Here is a 22,441-nt window from a genome sequence, read left to right on the forward strand (position 1 = left end):
AGAGTCGATTCACAACCAAACTAATTGAACTGACTAATCTAATCCGATTCTAACAACACTTTTCTCCTCTATAATTTATAAAACATTCATTTTCACCTTATGACACTTTACTCTAGCCCCACACTCAAGGATTGAAAAACTAAACCGGATCAATCGGATAGTAAACTGGTATTACAGGTGGTTGGTGTAAAGTATATAATTATTTTAGAGTAAAAATCAGGTTTGACCGTGAGCAAACCATCGGTTCACAGCTAGTCCACTGTCAAACCCGGTTTAGCAGTTCATTATTTAGTTTTTTATATAAAAAGTAAACAGTTTTCTTTTTTTTTTTTCTTTTTCCATGTGTGAAGTTTTGGTTGTCGACAACTTGTTCTAACTTCTCCACAACAGTTAATCTTTTGCCGACAACAGTTGCAAGACATTTGCCGATGACAACAATAGTTGACGACGACAAGGATATTGATGAATATTGGTTTCAATCAAAGGTTCAAACAACAACATATATTAACGACAATATTTTTTGTCATTGTCGACAGTTTTGTAGGCTCAGATGGCAGCTGACGACAACAAATTCTTATGCTACATTAACCAATTATTGTACTTCAACAGTACTGATGACAAACTGGTCATTGTAAGGTCGTATAACCTTTATTTAAATTTTTTCTGTTTGAACAATAAAATGATAGTTTGAAATCTAAATTTTGATAAAGTAAAAAGTAGATTGTTTTCTTTAGTCAATTAGTGTAATAGTAGGTATTTTATATATGTTTTCTTTTGGTCAATTGGTGTAAAAGTAGGCTTTTTATATATGTTTTCTTTTAGTGGTGCACAACAAGTCAACAACATCAACTTCATATTGATTTGTTTTTTGTAACTTAATATGTTTTGACTTTTACTGCTTAATAATAAGTCAGTTTGTGTTATGATTTATTTTTTGTTTAATAATAGTTCAATTTGTTATTGTTAATATATAATTAACTTATTGTTATTATCAATTTAATATGTTATTATTAATTTGAAATTTTATGCCACGAATTTATAATTTTATTATGCATCTATATTAGATGTATGGATATACTCCATAATGTAGTTGGTTTCTAATAATTTGAAAGTTGAACATTGGCATTTTGTGTCATCCTCTATATATATATAAAATAAACTAATATATGACAATCTTCTTACTGCAACCTAGAGTAGTGGTCACTCAAATTACGAATATTGTTGTTTATTACAAATGTATAAAGTTATGAATAATAAGCTTGATTATGAGTTTTTGAGTCTCTAACTTTCACATTACGAATATTGTTGTTATTAAATGTAAAAATTAAAAGTTATACTTTAAAAACCTAATTATGTTATTATGATAAAAATATATACATTTATTATATACTTTATTCCTCATATCTATAGAAATTATGTTTTTGTGTTTCAAACATAACAAATACGAATTATAAAAGTTTTATATTCCTAATTCTCTCTTTGTGTGTATGTGTGTATATATATATATTTTGGTTTGTTATTGTGTCCAACAGATAAATAAAGTGAAAGTATGTCATCACCAGAGGTTGGGGTTTCTTCGTCACCAGAGGTTGAGGTTTCTTCGACACTATATTGAGTGAAAGGTGATATTACTTGGACACATGTTTCTAAGAATGTTGATGAGAATGGAAGAAAGATATTGAATTGTTTATATTGTGGTAAAACAACTAGAGGAGGTGCTATATATAAAATGAAGCAGCATTTGGCCAAAAAACAAGGCAACGTTGGTCCATGCACTAAAGTTCCTCATGATGTTAAATATCAAATGATAAATGCATTAAATGAGAGTGCTACAAAAAATAAAGAAAGACAAGATTTTCATATGCATGCAACTCTTTTTGGTGCTAGTGTACTTTAATTTGAGGGTGATATTGTATGTGAATAATTTGAAGGATTGTCTCCTCCAGTGAAAATAAATAAAGATAATACTGGCTCTTCTAGAAAAGAAAATAGACTGACAAATGATTCAAAAAGAAAAAGACCAATTGGTGTTGGTGATTTTTTTGCTCCAAGGATTGCTAATAGGTCTCAACCTTCAATAAGAAGTATTTTGGTTGGAAAAGAAGTTATTAGAAAGTTGACATGGTTGTTATGAGGTTCTTATATGATGATTGCATTTCTCTTAATGCATTAAATTCTATTTATTTATAACCTATGTTAAATGTCATAATTGCAATTAGACTTGGATATAAGCAACCGACATATTATGAAGCATGGGTGAATTTGTTAAACGATTTAAAAAAGGAAGTTCAATTACTTATTGATAATTACAGAAAAAATGGAGAAAATATTGGTTGTACATTTATGGTTGATGGTTGGATAAACATTTCTAGTAGGTGGTTAATAAATTTTCTAGTGTATTGTCCAAAAGGTATTTATTTTATCAAATCATTGAATGTATCTAATGTTGTAAAGAGGGTAGACACACTATTTGGGTTATTTGAGAAAATAGTATTATGGATTGGACGTAAGAGCATTATCAATTTTGTGACTGATAATGAAATTAATTATAAAGTAGCTGGAAGATTGTTATTTGAAAAATATCAAAATATTACTTGATCACCTTGTGCAACATACTATACCAATTTGATTTTGAAAGATATTGGTGGAATAGATCACATTATTAAATTTTTCAAATGAGCATCTCTTGTGATAAAGTTTATTTATAATTGTGCATTATTGATAACTTGGTTGAAAAAAAAAGAAAGATAGAGAGAAATTATACAACCTGGTGCAACCCGATTTGTTACGACTTTCATTGCATTACAAAGTCTTTTTGAACATAAGAATGACTTGCAAGCAATGGCATTGACAAGTTTTTTTTATTGATTTTAGATATGTGAAGAGTAATCAAGGCAAAGAGGTTGTGACTATAATTTTGAATAATGATTTTTGAAACAAAATGGTAATAATTATAAAAGTTATGAAACTATTGATGTGTTTCCTTTGTATTATGGACTCAAATGAAAGACTATGCCTATGATGAAATATATAAAGCTAGATTGGGGATAAAAAAGTTATTTAAGAATAAAAATAAATTTTATAAGTCTTACACATAAATAATCAAGTTGAGGTGGGATAGGGCATTGCGTCGCGGTATTCATGCAACTATATATTACTTGAATCTTGCTTTTCAATATAATAGTGAATCTTTTTACACAAAACCAAAGGTATTGTAGGATTTTCTAGATATTGTTGAAAGTAAAAGATGTATATTTAATGTTAATAAGACGAAATTAATGGAAAAGAGTATAATATTTCGTGATTGTGAGGAAAGTTTTTTACATCAGTTTGCTATTGCAACATGCAAAACCACATGAGCTAATATGAATTTAATTTATATGTTTTTTATGTTTTGATTCTTTTTCTAATTTATAAAATTATATTACATAATTATTTACGTGTTATTTTGTATTAGATGAATGGTGAAGAATATATGGGTATAGTACTATCAATTTACAGAAGTTTACAATTAAAATTCTTAGTCAAACTTCAACATCTTCAGGCTGTGAGTGTAATTTGAGTCTTTTTGAATGCATACATACTAAGAAGAGAAATATATTAATTTTTAAAACAAACAAACCTTGTAGATGAAATCAAAACTTTTCAAATTTTGAAAATAAGGATGAAATGTTAATTTTTAAAATTTAGAGGAAAATGTATCAACTTTTTAGATTTGAGGATTTAGTAACAAAATGACGATTTTATCTTTACCTCTAACTACAAATTTTAAATGCTAAACTGACAATTTTATCTTTATCTCTAACTAAAAATTTTAATAACAATTAATTTATAAATAAATATTTAAATTTTTTATTAGTCATAAATATGTTTTTTAGTATGATTTTTGAGTACTGACTAAAACTTGAATGGAGATAAACGTTTGGAAAGAAAAAAAAAAAGATAAAGTTTTGAAAAATTTTGTAGTGCCATTCTTAAACAGCGCAATAAGTGAAAAAAATATAAAAATAAAAGGAGATATTTTCGAAAGTAAAGGTGTCAATGGGTCAAGTCAAGCCGACTCTGACTCGGCCCATCGAGTTAATGGGCCGAACCTAAACAATAATGGGCTTTTGGACCGAACCGATCTATTAATATATAAAGGCTCAAGATTCTGCCCATATAATAATGGGTCGCGCTTTAATTGGGTCGTGCTGGGCTTTTATAACAAATCTATGATATAATTTAAGATATTTGTAATTGTAAATGAAAGTGAAAATGAAAAATTAAATAGGTTTTTATAAAGAAAAAATAAATAAATTTTAAAAAATTAAGCAATGGCTACTACCCTGGTAGAAGCTAGAACAACTTCTGCCTTGTGGCAGAAGCAGTTTCTGTCATTTGGTAGAAGTAGTTCTGCTTCTACCACTTGGCAGAAGATGTTCCTATTTAGTAAAAGTATAAAAAATATTTTTAAAATTTTATTTTGTAAACAGTATCAGATTGGGTCAATCTATATGTGTAATACTAAAGGGAGAAGGACTATTTCCCACCCAACTTTTGATGCGTTTTCAAAATGCCACCCACACCAGATGAAAATCCAGTTTTTCCACCCATGACCAAACTGCCGTCCATTTTTTCAGTTAGGAACAGGGGCAAAATCGTCATTTACTATTTAAAACATTAAAACTTTAAAATTTTACCGTTTTCCCCTTCAGGTTTTAAAAAGTAATAACTAACCCATTCTCAAAGATTGTAAAGTTTAATTTCACCCCCTAGGGTTTGCTTCCTTCTTCGGCCACCACCGACGGCCGCTGCAATCGATCGATGGGAGATCTCTGACTACAAAGGACGACTAAGGATGACCCTTCGTCGCCCAGATTTGGACGACGAAGCGTCGCCCAGATCTGGACGACGAAGCGTCGTCCAAATCTGGAAGAACAGACGAAGGACGATGCTTCGTCGTCCTTCGTCGTAGCGTCTGGACAACGCGACGAGAGACGAAGGACGACGAAGAGTCGTCCTTCGTTGTCTGGGTGGAGCGACGAAGAGATCTCTGTCTCTTCGTCGCATTGTGCGACGAAGAGATCTCCGTCTCTTCGTCGCACCGTGCACCAGGAGAAGGAGATCTCCGTCTCTTCCTTCTTTGGCCACCACCGCCGTCGCACCAGGAGAAGGAGGAGGCAGGTGACTACGCCGGAGACGACGCCGGGAGATGAAGTTGAAGAATGAGGGTGAAACTGCTAGTTTTGAAAGTTATAGGGGGTGGCTGTTTTTTTGAAAAATTTGGAAACCCTAGGTTTGGGGGTGAAAATGTTAGTTTTTAAAGTTTAAAAACTTTAGGTAAGGTGAAATATTAGTTTCTAAAACCTAAGGGGGTGAAGGAAAACCCTCACATCAATTTTGGAATGAATTTTGCAGAGGGGTATTTTTGTCATTTCATCTAACAAGGGTAAAATGGATATTTTACCCTTATGCAAACAGAAACCATCCATATTAACGACTCATGGATGGAAAAACTGGATTTTTATCTGGTGTGTGTGATATTTTGAGAACGCATCAAAAGTTGGGTGGGAAATAGTCCTTCTCCCAATACTAAAACTTGAAGCCCGCCCAAGAGGCCTATGGGCTTGGCTAAGCATTCTATAGTACCAAACCGAGTTTGATCATAACATGTTCTTTTTTTGTGTTTTAGGCCGGCCGAATTAACGTGTCTACGCGAAAGTTTAGAATTTATGAGAACTTCTCTACTCGCACTTGCTGCTCTGAACCAACTACAGAAGAAGAGGACAGAGAGCTTGAAAGCCACGCGACAATGGCGTCTCTGGCTCTCACTTCCTCTTCCTGCTTTCTATCCTTCCAATCACTGAAATCTCGCAATCTCAACCTCCCACTGAGATCAAATTTCACTCACCGCACAGTTTCTCCAACTCCAAACCCGATTACACTAACCAACAATCTCTCATTCAATTCCCCACTGCTCCTTAAATCAATTCGATCACCCTCCTCCTTGAAGAAATTAACCGCAAAGGCCTCAGCTTCAGCTTCCGCTCCGGCTCCCGCGGCGCCTCGGCCATGGCACGGAGCCGCAATGAAGCCTTTACTAGCGTCAATAGCCATAGGTGTCATCCTCTGGTTCGTCCCCGTACCTTCTGGAGTCTCACGAAACGCTTGGCAACTACTCGCCATTTTCCTTGCCACAATCGTCGGCATCATCACTCAACCGCTGCCACTCGGCGCCGTGGCTCTCATGGGCCTCGGAGCCTCCGTTCTCACCAAAACGCTGACGTTTTCCGCCGCATTCTCAGCTTTCGGCGACCCAATCCCCTGACTCATTGCGCTTGTCTTCTTCTTCGCCCGCGGCTTCATCAAGACGGGACTCGGCAACCGAATTGCCTATCAATTTGTCTCCTTGTTCGGATCCTCTCCCCTAGGATTAGGTTACAGTCTCGTCTTCAGCGAGGCGCTGTTAGCTCCGGCTATTCCATCGGTTTCGGCGCGTGCCGGTGGGATCTTTCTGCCGTTAGTGAAGTCTCTGTGCGTGGCGTGCGGCAGTAACGCTGGTGACGGGACGGAGAACAAGCTAGGGTCGTGGTTGATGCTAACGTGTTTCCAAACTTCGGTTATATCGTCGTCAATGTTTTTAACGGCGATGGCAGCGAATCCGCTAAGTGCCACGTTGACTTTGAACACGATTAATCAGACACTTGGGTGGATGGATTGGGCGAAGGCGGCGATTGTACCGGGACTGGTGTCCTTAGTTGTGGTACCGTTACTGCTGTATATAATTTATCCGCCTACTGTAAGGAGTAGCCCAGATGCGCCAAAATTGGCCCGAGAGAAATTGGAGAAGATGGGACCCATGAGCAACAATGAGAAAATTATGGCTGCCACTTTGCTTCTCACGGTGTAATGATTCTTCGCTTAATTTTGCATTATGATCATGAAGTAGCATAGAAAATTTAATTTTGATTGAACTACAAGAGTGTTTGATATAGAACTTAAAAACAGTTTTAAACAAGAAAAAAAATCCTTTGTCTTCTGTGTGAAAAAGGGTTGTTGATGTAGCAGTAACTGAGTTACATGTTGAATTTGCATTATGATTATGGAGTAGCTTAAAATTTTGAATTTTATTGAAATCTAAATGTGTTTGATATAGATATTAGATACATTTTTAAATGGTTGGAGGGATTGAAGTTGAAACATTGTTAGAATGAGGCTAGAAAAAGAGATATAATCGTGTTTCTTGGATGCGAAATAAGTAGTTGATATAGCAGTCACTGAGTCACAAAATCTTATGTGTGTTGTTCTGTTGATGAGTTTAAATTATGATTAGAAATTTGACTTTGATTGAACTATGAATGTGTTTGATATTGAATTCAAATGTAGTATTAAATAGTTGAAGGGAAAGGAGTTAAATATTGTTATAATAGGGTTAGAAAATGAGATTTGAAATCATATATCTTGTGGATGAATTTAGCAGTTGATGTAGCAGCCACCAAGTCACAAAATCCTACATGTGTTTCTATTGATGATCAAGGTTACCATGCTGAGCTAAGAAGTTGTAGTAACAATGCAGTCTATTTAACATGACTCTGTCTAGTATTTTGTACCTAGTGTGTTGCTCTGTGGAACTTGTGTGTGTGGAAGTACGCGGATGTGTCTCTTTTGGCAGTATTTTTCTTTTTGTCAGGCTTTTGTTCTTTGTTATATCAGGTGGGGCTCTGGATTTTCGGTGGGGTAATGAATGTGGATGCTGTTACTGCTGCAATTCTTGGATTGTCTATCCTCCTTATTACTGGGGTTGTGACGTGGAAGGAATGCTTAGCTGAAGCAGTTGCTTGGGATACACTCACGTGGTTTTTTGCACTTATTGCCATGGCTGGGTACCTCAATAAATATGGTCTCATCTCCTGGTTCAGCCAAACTGTGGTTAAGGTTTGTTTTCTTTTCCTTTTACTCAAAATCTTTCGATGCAGGCCTTTCCGCAATTATGCTTCCAACTGCTGGATTTTTATTGCATGTTTTGGTAATGTAAGCAATTACTTGGTCATTGTTGTTTTCATGGTGGTTTTTCCTGAATATTTTTTCTGCAGATTTTCACTCTCCTTTTTCTGATTGTGATTGGCCATTGCATTTTTGTATATGCTTGCTGAAAATATGCCTGAAATAAGCATCACATGGTCATACCGCTGTCTGGGTTTCAAAGTTGGAATAGTGATATTCAATCATTTGGTAGTCATGAAACTTGCTACAGTTACCTTAATTTTAATGAGCCTAATGACTTTTGGTTGCATTTGAATGAACCCCATCCCTGGAATCACATTGCTTTCATTTGAGAAATGCTAGATATATATATATTTATATAGGAGCTTTCCTTTTCCATGATTATTAAGAACTTGAAAGAAGACGCCCCCTTTTATGGAATAATCTTAAAAAGGGATTTAACTGAAACAAAAATGAAAAAACAGCCAGTGTTGATTAATATTAGAATGCTAGTTGTGTCAATCCCAAGGAGTTTTGGTTAGGTTGAGTTTCAAATATTTACTAACATTTATGTACTTTTTTTCGCAGTTCGTTGGTGGATTGGGTCTTTCATGGCAGGCATCTTTTGGCATCTTGGTTCTTCTCTATTTCTACTCTCACTACTTCTTTGCCAGTGGAGCTGCTCACATTGGCGCCATGTTCACAGCCTTCTTGTCTGTCGCCACTGCTCTTGGCTGTCCTCCATACTTAGGAGCCCTAGTCCTCTCCTTCCTTTCCAACATAATGGGAGGCCTTACCCACTATGGCATTGGATCAGCACCTGTTTTCTATGGTGCCAACTACGTCCCCCTTGCCAAATGGTGGGGTTACGGCTTCCTCATTTCTGTTATCAACATTATCATCTGGCTGGGGTTGGTGGCATCTGGTGGAAAGCCATCGGATTGTGGTAAAACGGGTGATCATAACAATTTGCTGACCCAAATTTAGTGATTTTCCAGGCATTGTTAGCCAACAGGTGAGTCTTTCCCCCCTGGCTGATAACTTTTGGTATTGATTCCATTTGTCATTCAAATAATTAGTTGGCGGAGACTTTAAGTTATAGATTGGATACAGAAATGAGGTCTAGAAATTAGAAGATATAGAGGCAATTTTGCTATGGGATGAGAAAAGCTGCCTACGACTTATATTAGTTTTAGTTGGATCCTAATTTACATGCAGAGTCTTATTTGTTTTTCTTTTTGGTTGCATTTGTAAAATGAAAGTCATTCATGGATATGTATCATTAGAAAATATATAATTTTTTTTTAAACATTTAGAGATTACAGACTCCCACCCTTACTTGGACTTGAACCCTTTCGGCTCTAATCTCATTTGTGCATAAGGTATCATCAAAGCTACGGCTGATAGCTAGAGAAATCTTTTGATATCTTATATTTTCTCAGAATCAGTCAAGTAACCTTATGTGTTTGAGGGGCACCACACATCTTCGTTGATATATCAACAAACATTGTATAAAAATATCACATGTGAAAAAAACAATAATAAATTGTACTCACAAGATCAAGTTCGATATGTGAATCTTCTTCTATTAATTTATTAAATTATAGAATGAAATAAATGTCTAACTTTATGTATAGATACAAAACATACGAGATTATATGATTAAATACGTTGTCACAATTGATCAACTTTTTTTTATTTGTTAATGATAGTATATTAGTATGGTTTATGTAAATTAATATTCAACGAACATTTAAAAAAGTTCATGTAAGTACAACAAGATATGATATAATTAGAATTTATGAATTAACGAAATTATAAATTATAAATAAACTTAGTTAATTTAATAGTGTTATTTTAATGTCCTCGTATTTATAGATATTTACAAATCAAGATTTAGGATATATTTATACAACAATCTATTATATTATTTCAGATGAACAATTAAAAAAAATTATTGTATTAGAGTTTTAGAATATTCGCATATTAGTGTAACTATTTAATCAAACATTAACAAACATTTTAATTTTTGATGAACATCAAATTAATAAAAGCGTTTTTTCTACCACATTTGATAATACTAAATCAAACAATAAAATTATTGAGTTAATTATGAAACATTTAAGTTTTTTCTTTTTTTTTTTATGATAAATTATTTAGCACATGCTCGTTTATAGGCGTACGTCATATGGGATTAAGAAGGAAATAAGTTTAGCACATGCAAAAATATGAACAATCGGGTATGATATTATTTATATTTTATTATCTCATACACGTATATAAACATATCATTTGTGCAAACAAATAAGATTAAAAAGGAAATGATGAAAATTTGATGTTAAAACTCATTGAAAATTTGGAATTCAATTTATTTAATATTAAAATTTTGTGAATATTATGGAATTGTGACTACTCAATATTTCAATTCATAACCAAAAGAATCTAAAAATCTTATATTTTTTAACTGAACCTGATTGGGAAAATATGTTAAAACCATTAAAAAAGATCTATTAATGGGAGAAGGACTATTTCCCACCCAACTTTTGATGCGTTTTTGAAATGCCATCCACGCCAGATGAAAATCCACTTTTCTCACCCATGACCAAACCGCCGTCCAATTTTTCAGTTAAGGACAGAGGCAAAACCGTCATTTTATTTTTAAAAACTTAAAACTTTAAAATTTTACCGTTTCCCCCCTCCAGGTTTTAAAAATTAATAACTAACTCATCCTCAAAGTTTGAAAAGTTTAGATTTCACCTCTAGGGTTTGCTTCCTTCTCCGGCCACCACCGACGACCTACTCATTCGACTGATCTCCCATCTCCGACTACAAAGAACGACGAAAGATGACCCTTCGTAGCCCAGATCTGGACGACGAAGCGTCGTCCAATCTGGAAGAATAGACGTCGTCGTCCTTCATCATCACGTCTGGACGACGCAACGAGCGACGAAGGATGACGAAGCGTCGTCCTTCGTCGTTTGGGTGGAGCGACGAAGAGATTTTCGTCTCTTCGTCGCATTGTAACATCCCTCCCTAGTAGTACTACCCATCGAAAGAGAAATGTTACGAATTAATATTCGTAGAGTCTATTTTTTTTCTTTTTTAAAATACTTTACAATAAACGCATCATTAAAAGTGTTTAGGAAGTATTCCAAGAAAACTAAAAATCTGGAAGCGAACAAAATATGTATATACTCATATGAAGACTTATCTGAAAGTATCTGAAAACATGGAGTAATCATATGTAACTATACCATAATCTCAAAAAGTCAAAAGTCGATAAAAACATGCCACTGTATGCATGTAATATAAACCAGAGATAACCTGCTCCAGCCGAATCTACCTACGCTGACCTGACCCTGCCTCGCAACTACCTCGATCACTTGTACCTGCAATCAGGAAAGAAAAAGGGAGTGAGTGATAAGAACACTCAGTAAGGGGAAAGAATCAAGTAAACTATCCTTTTTTTTTTCCTGTTCTAACTCACTTTTGGGACTCAACCTCACATCTTAACCTTTATAAGAGATTGAGGGGATAATTTAGTTCACTCTTTACTATTTGGGTCATACTTTGTCCCATCTGGTGTCTATTTAATACTTTCTGGAAGCTAACTATAGGGATTTGATACTTTTCTAAGCTCAAGCTCTTTTTCTTTCACTACACTATTTCTGAATCTGAATTGAGCTCTACTGCGAGCATGCTCTACTGCAAGCGGACCCTACTAGGGGTCTATGTCCTACTACGGACGTGTCCTACTGCGGACGTGCCCTACTGCGGGCGGTGTAGTGTAAAGTGCCCCCTCATAGTTTATAGCATGCATGCGAGTCTTATATCTTACTAATTTTGCTTCCATTTAAATTTATTCATAACGCACCAGACATTACTCTTAGGACGACCCCTAAATCTTGAGCCCCAGATTCTTTTTCTTGTTTTTCTTTCTTTTTCTTTTCTTCTTTTCTTTCCTTTCCTTTCCTTTCCCTTCCTTTCTTTCCTTCTTCCTTTTCTTTCTTTCTTTCTTTCTTTCTTTCCTTCCTTCTTTCTTTCTTGCCCAGAATTATGAAACACTGTTCACAGAACAGTCATTTAACAGGGCAGCCTTCTTTTTCATACAATTTAACATCTCAAACGGTTCCTAATTCATACAAGTTATATATCGTTGAAAAGAGGATTCAAAGATCTTTCCAACGGGCTATAATAACACTCATAATTCAATAGATAAGGCAGTCAAAACGTGAGCTAAACTCAGTGATAAAATTACGAAATACTGTTCACAGAACAGACATTTAGCAGGGCAGCATTCTTTTCATACAATTTAACAGCCCAGTTGGTTTCTAATTCATACAAACTATATATCGTTGAAAAGAGGATTCAAAGATCTTTCCAACAAGCTATAATAGAACTCATAATTCGTTCAATCAGGCAGTCAAAACAGCAGATAAAGTCAGTGGCAAAAACTGCCTCCCCTGTTTATTTGATAAAGCAGTCCTTTCGGTTTATACAATCTTTAACAGTCCAAATGATCTCTAATTCATACAAGCTATATATCATTGGAAAGAGGATTCAAAGATCTTTCCAACAAGATATAATAGCACTCATAATTCATCAAATAAGGCAGCCAAAACATGGGACGAACTCAGTGGCAAAAACTGTAAATATTCTGCAACTTTCTGCCATGAACAAAATCACATACATAGACATCCCAAATGGCAAAACAACATTCCTCAACATCAAAATTAACATTTATAACATAGATCTAAGGAACCAAAAGCCTAAAACATGTCACATATCAAAGAGGATACCCCTTACCTTGTTTCAAGCCAAATCTTTGTAAGTTGGCTTCTTCCTCTTTGTTTTGCTTCCTTTATCATCAAGATCACTTTAAATCAATACCAAAACACACTAACATATTCACATAACATGCATATAAACATAGATAAAAGGAGAAGGAAGGAGATCTTTGGTTACCAAAGCTTCCAAGTGCTTCCTTTTCTTTTTCTTTCCTTATTTATCTTCCAAAAGCCTTCCAAATTACTCACTGTGCAACAAAGAAAGGAAGAAGACTGTCTTCTTCTCTGGAAGAGACGAAAGAACGATGGAAAAAGAAAAAGGAAAGCAAAAGGTAAAGGGAGCAGGTTATTGACTTTTCTCCTCCTTTTCTTTTTCAATATATTATTATTATTATTATTATTTTTACTTTTATATATATCTCAAAACACATATACAATTGGAAATATCTTCAAACATGGTCAAAAGACGTAATTACCCTGAAACATATCTGAGGGTATTACACGCATTGTGAGACGAAGAGATCTCTTCGTCGCACCAGGAGAAGGAGGAGGCTGGTGATGATGTTGGACAAGACATCGGGAGATGAAGTTGAAGAATGGGGGTGAAACTGCTAGTTTTGAAAGTTATGAGGGGCAGCTGCATTTTGAAAAATATAGAAACCCTAGGTTTGGGGGTGAAAATGTTAGTTTTCAAAATTTAAAAATTTTAGGTAAGGTGAAATGTTAGTTTCTAAAACCTAAGGGGGGTGAATGAAAACTCTCACAATAATTTTGTGACGAATTTGACAGATTAAATTGAGGGGTATTTTTGTCATTTCATCTAGTAAGGATAAAATATATATTTTACCCTTATGCAAACAGATATCATCCATATTAATGGTTTATGGGTGGGAAAAGTGGATTTTCATCTACCGTGGGTGGCATTTTGAAAACGCATCAAAAGTTGGGGGTGAAATAGTCCTTTTTCCTCTATTAATCTATGTTCATGGATTCATTATTCTATTACTTGTCTAGTTTTTCTTGTATAATAAAAATTAGTTTTTTTTTTTTTTAATTATAGATATAATAAAGTTTTTGAATTTATTTCAAGAACAATTGAAGAAAAGTTATGAAAATATTTTAAAAAATACATATTTTATTTGCATTTGCTACACTAAATCATATAGCTAAATTAATAGGGATAAAAATTTTGTTGGAAATTATAAGGGAAAATCTAAATGAACCTTTATCTTTAATAATAGAAGATTTTAGAGAGCTTTTACTTGAAATATATCGTGTTTATGAAGTTAAATATGAAAATATTACATATACTTCACAACCACAGATAAGTTCATAAAGTTCATTCAAAGGCAAAATGTATTTATGATTCAATAAAATTATGTGTACTCATTTTGGATACACAAATGTATACACATTTATATGTGTCATCGTGTGATTGGATGAATTTGAATTAAGAATAAAACAATAACCAATCATATGAAAACACATATGAGTGTGTATACATTTGTGTACCCAAAATAGGTACACATAGTATTGCTCTTTATGATTTATTTTTATAAAAGATAAGCAATTTGTACGTTCAAAATTTAATTCTAGTGAATTTACAAATTATGTTAATATTGGTAGATGAACTAAAATGATGAATGAAAATGATAATTTTAATATTCTAGTATAGTGGAAGTACATAAAAAAACTTTTTTTGTGTTTTTCGTGATAACACATAACTTGTTAATGTCTTAAATAATAGATGATCATGTTTACACCCAAATATTATTAAAAAAAATTATGTGCACGAAAGATTTGGTGATGATAGATTTCAAGTTGTATAATCAAGCCGTTGAAAATATATTTAAAGATTTTAAGACTTTAGATTCAGAATATGATTGTAAAAATTTGATACTTATATATTTATAATATATATGATATAATATGAGTTTATTTTTTTATGTACACTCTATTTTATTTATTAGCTTAATTTTTTTATTATGTAACTATACTTTTCCTCTATTATAAATGAGAATTTTTAAATAAAATCTAGAGGTATCATCCTCATCATTTACTTTAAAAAGTAATAAAATTTATATTTTAAAATATTAAAAGTAAGAGCATATCGTGAGTTAGTTTAAAAAGAATACAGGTAGACTTGTAAAATAACTCACGAACACATGACCTAGAGAGTGATGGATCATGCCCCAAACATTGGCATTTCAACCGTTCGCCCCATAAAGAGGTCTTTATGTATATAATACACACGTGCCATCCAAAGGTTGAATTTTTATTTTCTAATTCAAATGCAACAAAGGAGAAGATTATTTTATTTTTATTTTTATTTTTGGGATTTTTTATTTTTTTTAAATAGAGAAATTCATACATGTTAACTTGGAATGTGTTGTACAAAAAGATTGTCTTTTACAATTTAGAAAATAAAAATATATTTCAAAAAAACATTCTTCAACTTCTCCAAAGAAAATGACAAATAATCATAACTTGATTTAACCCTAAAAAAAAAAAGCGTACTAATTAAAAAAATATATATTTGCCTCATGATCTAGCTTTGTGTGGTTGAATCAATGTTTAGATCTAGCAACTTTGTTGGAATCATCATTGTCTCCTTCTCAAGCTTTTTTTTAAACTTTTTTTATTCTTTTATTTTTTTTAATTTTAAAAAATTCACTTTTTTATTTGAACCTTCTTATGTTTTTTTAATATAAGTCTTAAGAACTAAATTCAATAAAAAAAATTAATCAAGGGTGTCTTAATCATTTTGTTAGTTTTTTTTAATTTAACCATAAATAATTAGTAAATATTCCTTTGTTAAATAATGTGTAACAAACTATCCCTTTATTGAAAAGTTTGGAAACTTTGCACCTTAATTAATAATATTTAAAATAAAAAAGCAATGTTGAAATAATATCACATCATGTTAGAATATATATATAGATATTATAAAAATCAGTTGAGAGAGCGACGTTCTTTATTTATCAATTGTAATCCTACTTTCGTTTTATCAAAGAGAAATCGTAATAAAATATTTAAATTATGAAATTACCAAGTATTTTAAAGTAATCTAAATAATAATTATAATAAAAACGAACAATTCGCAAATAAAGCATGAAGAAAAAGAAATTTACATAAAAAACTAGATAAAAAATGACAAATAAAATATTTACTAAAAACCCATAATAGAAAAATTTACCCTATTCTAATTTTGCGAGGACATCTAGGATCTCGTTCACTTCATCGGAATATTCGTTTTGATACTAAAACTCCAAATTCTTCATCCAAAACGTATGATCTCAAATTTCGATCATGATATTTAACATAAACAATTTCCCTCCCAATATTATTCAATTATATTTTTAAGGAAAGTTGTCATTAAAAACTTATAAAATGTAAAATATATATATATCATTGTTTGTAATTGATACAAAAGAATTTATTATAAAATGGAAATAACCTAATCTTATGCTTCACTTTTATTCTATCAAGAATATGTTCTTGTTAGTCACTATCAATAGATGAATTAAATTCTATTATAAGCAAGTTGATATAATGTTACTATTTAAAATTGTAATTATTTTTGGATCATGGTTATAATTCAGTAAAATTTTTAAATTTGTATACTACAAAATATAGCTTTTGTTGTTATATTCAACACAATCTTTATGCAATTTTTTAGTTTTGTAAATTTCAATCATATTTGAAATATGCATTTAAATTGTAATACAAGTAATAAAATTTAAATTAAATATATTTTTATATTATAATAATTTAAATTATATATTTAATAATTAATTATAAAATTATTTGCATGAAACCAGTCGTCGATGGATCGACGCGGGTAGACTCTTGGAACAATGATTCAAACCACTCAAGGCATGTTGAAAAAATTTATGAACAATCATGTTACAGCAAAAAATAGTTGGAGAAAGAGAAAATCTGATGAAGAAAGGAGGTTATGATGGGGGCAAAATTTTTGATACTATGAATAGAAAATTGATTCCCAGCCTGTGTGTGCCCCCCTCATTCATATTGTAAAAAAGATGCTCATTCTTCTTCTTTTGTTTTTTCAGATACAAAAGGGCATTCTTATAAAGAGGGTGCATCCCGTTCTCGTTCTTATTCCCATTCTTCCCTTCCCATTCCATTGCAGGGTTCGAGGTTTCATTATTGATAATCCGAACCTGCATGTGGAATGCAGCTTCGAATGTGCTTCAATGGTATAATGGCTTCCTGCAAAAAGTTCAAGTTTTTCTCTTTCCTTTTTTGGATTTGTGATTGTTTGGTATGTTGTTGGGGATGAAATTTCTTAACCTTTCAAGCTTATAAATGAAATGATAAAACAAAAAAAACAAAAAAATTATGGTTGGTCCATGTTAAAGATAGTTGAGGTTTTATCTTTATAATTTTTTTTTTTTTTGTGTGTGTGTGTGTATATTTTTTCCATTGTTACTGAACAATTCTATCTTTCTAGCAGAAAGGATTTGTGTGTGTGAGTTTGTTTGTTTTCCCTTGTTAATGAAGATGTTTACAACCCTTTAAGTTCTTGGATGTTAGTAGAAATTAATGGTTGGAGTAAGAGTTGAGATGAAGCTTAATCTCTTTTCTTTTTTTAGATTGATTGGATTATTGTTGGTGATGATTTTTCATAACCCTTTAAGCTTCTGCTTGAAATGATAAAAAAAATAATGATTGGTTCATTTAAAGCTAGTTGAGGTTAATCTCCATAGCAAAAAATATATTTATTTTTTTGTTATTTAGTTTTTCATTGTTTTTGAAGCCTTTCTTGGAAATTAAAGGTTGATTCATGCAAGAAAAGAATTGAAACTTAAAATTTTCAGCTAAAAAAGGAAGCTGGTGATGGCTTTTGCATTAATTGTGATGATTAATAGCCATTAAAGCTTCTGCATGAAATATGACATTTGTCAGCCATATGAATGCAATGACTTCTTTAAAAGATTTTTTATGCAAATGGGTTTTTTCTGAATCTGATTCAGACAATTGCAATCTCATTTTTTTACAACAGTTAGATAGGAAAGAAAGAAATAATTCTTTGTTTTCTGGGATGTGAATGCCCCACCTTGCCCTTATTTCGTGCCATTTCATTTCTATATCCCTTGTGGCCTAGAAAAAAGTTTCCATTGAAAACAACCTTACAGACATCACTTTTGTGGCTTATATTTCCGCACGCCTCAATTCTGTTTTGATTTTAGTGAAAGGGACTGACACTGTCTTGGCTTTGAGTTTGGTGAGGATTTCATGTTTGAGAAAAGTATAGAATGAATGTCAAATTCTGTGGTAAAGATTGATTTTTTGAGAGGTGGTGATGTTTAAATTCTTTTTTCCACGTTGTTGAGTAGGGGGTTTCTTACTTGAATAAATTTTGTTGAAGTTTCAAAGATTAATTTATTTGGTCTTCAAGTGTGTTGTCATTCCAACAACTTTCTGCCTTAATCTCCTGGAAAGTTAAAAGGCTGATAGAATCTAAGAGCTTGTTAAGGAAATAAAATTTCTTGGGGCTTACAGCGAAATTAAAGTACTCATTTCTTCTTTTCAACTTTAAATTTCTAAACCTTTCTGTTGGCGGGCGAAAATCCAAGCCCTGTTCATATTTATAAGCTTTTTATTGACTAAAATTTCTGCAGGAGTTATGGAGCTCAGTTTGTGAAAATTTACAAACTAAATTAGGTTAACTTTGCTTCTTGTGAACAACTTGGTGACTTAACTTTTAATCATATGATGGCTGAAGAATCTGATAATGTCCCTTCTTCTGAGAAGAATAAACCTCCCCTATGCATTTTCTTCAGGAATGCCAGGTATCATTATAAATTTTGTGCTTAACTTTCCATTTTGTACTTGATTGTATTTACTGTTCGTAGTTGAAACCAGCTCCAATTTTGCGTCAATTTTAACTTTGCTTAAAGATGGCAAAAAGGGTATCAAATTTGCTGCTTAATGGTTAATTAGGATGTAATAAGTGAATATTTTATTTATACATAACTATCATCTGACTGATTCAACATCATGATCTGGTGTTGTTCATCATATCACTCTGCTTCAAAATTTTTCTTGCTGAACCTCTACTATGCTGTGAACAGAAATGCCTTGAAGTTGGATGAACTTGGTCTAGAAATTGCACAGATTGCACTGCCTGCATCACTGGCTTTGACGGCGGATCCAGTTGCTTCTTTAGTTGATACAGCTTTTATTGGCCAAATAGGTATTTCCTCTCTGGAATTTCATCATTTCTTTGTGGCTAATTTCACTGCTTCTCCTTAGACTAAATCATCTGATCAATGTCTTAACCGGTACAGGCCCAATAGAACTTGCGGCTGTAGGAGTTGCTATTGCTCTTTTCAATCAAATATCAAGAATTGCAATCTTTCCACTTGTCAGTATCACAACTTCTTTTGTCGCTGAGGAAGATTCTGTTAATAAAATCAACCAAGAGGCACAAGAGTTAGATGAATACTTCGAATCTGGTGAAGTCTTGCTACCGAAAACTGAAGCTAAGGCGTTGTTGCCAGAAAATGGTATGCCATATATATGTTTTTAATGCTGATTGGTGTTGTTCTTGCTAGTAAAAGACAATAATGATCGTGTATTCTTTTTTTTTTTGTTTGTTTGGTTTTTCATCCTATTGTATCAGATTCTGGCAAGTCTAGATATGAAGGCAGTAGCTATGAACCTATAAAATCTGGAAACAAAAGGCGGCATATTCCATCGGCCTCTTCAGCTATGGTTATTGGTAGCATCCTCGGCATCCTTGAAGCTATAATCCTTATAGTTGGAGCAAAACCTCTATTAGACTTTATGGGAATTGGTGCTGTAAGTACTCATTACGACAATTGAAGGCTCTTGAACTTGTTCTGCTGTTTTCTTCCCTGCACAAACACTGTAATCTACAGAAATGCTGACCAGAAAGAGCATAATATTTTTGTTTCAACAGGACTCCCCTATGCTAACCCCTGCTCAGCAATACTTGATATTGAGGTCACTTGGTGCCCCTGCAGTTCTTTTATCATTGGCCATGCAAGGAGTCTTTCGTGGATTCAAGGATACAAAAACCCCCTTATATGCCACTTGTAAGCCTTACTTAACTTGAATACTTCGATTTACAAGTTAATCTCTTTCAGCAGATTGAATAAATTTCTAGTTACGTTCTAATTTCTTCTTCTGTGAACTAATCCAGTATCCGGAGACTTAACAAACATAATTCTGGACCCAATATTCATTTTTGTTTTTCATTTGGGTGTCAGTGGCGCAGCCATTGCTCATGTTATATCTCAGTAAGCTATATTTAATACTATCAACATACAGAAATTTCAATGCTTCTTTTATGATTCTATCCTTTCTACTTTTCCCTGAAATTATGAATCTTCATGGCAATTACAGGTACCTCATTGCAGCAATACTTTTGTGGAGATTAATAGGGCAAGTTGATCTCATTCCTCCTTCCGTCAAACATCTTGAATTTGGTCGATTCCTTAAGAATGGTAATTATTCTATTTCACATCAACAAAGTCTAAGCTAAGATGAATCTAGTTCAAATTTTAGTTGAAAGTTGTCAGACATAATTTTTTCTTATGTGTTTGAACTCCAGGTTCTCTATTACTTATTAGAGTTATGGCTGTCACGTTTTGCGTCACCCTTTCTGCATCTTTGGCTGCACGACAGGGACCAACTCGCATGGCTGCATTTCAGGTCTGCTTGCAGGTTTGGTTGGCAACATCTCTACTCGCTGATGGTTTGGCTGTTGCCGGTCAGGTTAGATCTTTTCCCTTCATCTGCAACTTTGCCTCAAAGCATAGGAAAATTGGTGTAAACCGTGTAATTTATGCTGAAAACTGTATAATGATTGAAAAAGCTTTAGATCATTACGCCTTTTTCTTTTTTATTTACCACACTTTTTCAGGCATTTGACTGTCCATTTCTTTGGTTTCAACTCTAGCAACAGTCTCAAGACACTTTCAAAACGCTCAACTGTCATATCATGGTAACATAATCTGCATTTCATGCTTGCAGGCGATCCTTGCAAGTTCATTTGCAAAGAAGGACTATGTGAGGGCAACAGAAACAGCAGCTCGAGTGGTGCAGGTGCTTTGTTTTTGTCAGAAAACTCAAATGGTTTCTAATACAGTGTGATTTTTTCAACTGACTTTTCATTGATATCCTGCAGTTGGGATTGATTCTCGGGTGCGGTCTATCCGTCACACTTGCAGCAGGACTAACTTATGGAAAAGTATTATTCTCGAGAGATGTTGATGTTCTCCACCTCATTAATATAGGAATTCCGGTACTCCCTTAGAACAATAAAAGCAATATTAACATCCTCACAAGCTTAAAATGAGAAATGAACACTGCAAACTAATGCTACCATTCCTATATATCAGTTTGTTGCAGGTACTCAACCCTTGAATTCGTTAGCATTTGTTTTTGATGGTGTCAACTTTGGAGCATCCGATTTTAAATATGCAGCATACTCTATGGCAAGTCTATAGCTTCTTTTTCTCCCATGAAGATTGAAGTAGAAGTGTTATATGAAAATGCTATGCTTAACTTGACACACTTCCATCTCCAGGTTGTTGTAGCTATTTTCAGCATCCTATGTTTATTGGTTCTCTCCAGCACAAGCGGGTTCATCGGACTCTGGGTCGGTCTCACTATCTACATGAGTCTTCGAGCTTTTGCTGGATTTTGGAGGTAGTTTTTATTCATATCATTCCTTTTCATTCCCACAAGATCATCAAAACTCCTACTTTAGACCCAAGATACATCTCCTTAAGAATCTCAAAATTTCCAAATCAAGAATCCTCATTTCGGCACTTATATTTGCAGGATAGGGACAGGAACGGGGCCTTGGGAATTTCTTAGGAGTCGATGATTGATTCATATTCATGGTGTTTCAGCTACCAGTTTGGCAGGTCTATAGGAAGCTGCAAGACTTTGCTTCCATAATCTTTGCCTTATGGAAGCAAATTTTTGCTTTTGCAAAAATAAATATTTGCTTTTGGTAAAATATAAGTAATTTTTCTGGGCTTTCTGGTTGCCTGATATAATATTTCCCATGTATGCTGAGATTTAATGTCATACAGAAAAGTTGTAGGTATACATGTAAAGGGGAAAAACATATTCTCAATGTGACTTTTTCTTCTGGGGGTAGTTAGTTATAGATATGTTGGGCAAAAGTTTAAGTTGTGATTATGAATCATTGTACTTACAAGATTTTATTCATAAAGAGAATAATACCCAAGATTGGACTGGCTCTTGTGGAATTATACTAGAGCAAGAAGATAAAAATAAAAGAGTCAAATATATGTAAATCCAACAGAGAAAAGTACAGTAAAGATGAGGCTCCTAAAACTAGCTCTGTTAATAGTGGTTGATATGTTGCAATAATCTTAACTCATTCACAAAGGGGTAAGCAAAATTGATAGAGTATTAAAATTTTTAGAGGAAATTTTTTGGTTCAAATATTTGACATACTTGTGAAACTTTTTGATCAATTATTTATAAAAAAAAATCTTAATTCATTGTCAACATATCTAATTTTGTTATTTCAATAATCTTTGTAGAATTTTTATTTGATAAAGCTAACACAATAAGCCCTGTTGTATAGGATTGAACAACAAAAATCCTCGTATGATTATAATAAGAGTAATACAATACATACTTATTTTAAATATATA

The 22,441-nt window shown here is 33.1% G+C and overlaps 1 protein-coding gene and 1 pseudogene across 2 annotated transcripts; both read left to right on the plus strand.

Annotated features, from left to right (window-relative positions):
- The first annotated feature begins 5,714 nt into the window (after positions 1–5,714).
- LOC123225880 lies at positions 5,715–8,915 on the plus strand (annotated as a pseudogene).
- A 7,950-nt stretch (positions 8,916–16,865) lies between these two features.
- LOC123225881 (protein DETOXIFICATION 42-like) lies at positions 16,866–22,027 on the plus strand. Of its 2 annotated transcripts, none has more exons than XM_044650199.1 (14): positions 16,866–16,972; positions 18,398–18,568; positions 18,851–18,972; positions 19,067–19,285; positions 19,402–19,580; positions 19,702–19,837; positions 19,945–20,041; positions 20,148–20,248; positions 20,356–20,519; positions 20,778–20,849; positions 20,932–21,048; positions 21,146–21,241; positions 21,334–21,455; positions 21,591–22,027. In XM_044650199.1, exons 2-14 carry the CDS (start codon positions 18,489–18,491, stop codon positions 21,634–21,636), a joined length of 1,551 nt encoding a protein of 516 aa, XP_044506134.1. In that variant the 5' UTR covers positions 16,866–16,972; positions 18,398–18,488; the 3' UTR covers positions 21,637–22,027. The 2 variants fall into 2 exon arrangements, with proteins under 2 accessions (XP_044506134.1, XP_044506133.1); XM_044650198.1 differs by lacking the exon at positions 16,866–16,972 and adding an exon at positions 17,870–18,288.
- The last annotated feature ends 414 nt before the right edge of the window (positions 22,028–22,441 follow it).

Source organism: Mangifera indica, chromosome 9 (genome assembly GCF_011075055.1).
Source record: "Mangifera indica cultivar Alphonso chromosome 9, CATAS_Mindica_2.1, whole genome shotgun sequence".
NCBI classification, from domain to species: domain Eukaryota; kingdom Viridiplantae; phylum Streptophyta; class Magnoliopsida; order Sapindales; family Anacardiaceae; genus Mangifera; species Mangifera indica.

What these genes read in the sequence shown, in the direction of transcription:
- LOC123225881 (XM_044650199.1), top strand. Translation starts at nt 18,489, where the DNA reads ATGATGGCTGAAGAATCTGATAATGTCCCTTCTTCTGAGAAGAATAAA. An exon ending in TCATTAATATAGGAATTCCG is followed by an intron (nt 21,049 to 21,145) that starts GTACTCCCTTAG and finishes CCTATATATCAG; the next exon opens with TTTGTTGCAGGTACTCAACC. An exon ending in AATATGCAGCATACTCTATG is followed by an intron (nt 21,242 to 21,333) that starts GCAAGTCTATAG and finishes TTCCATCTCCAG; the next exon opens with GTTGTTGTAGCTATTTTCAG.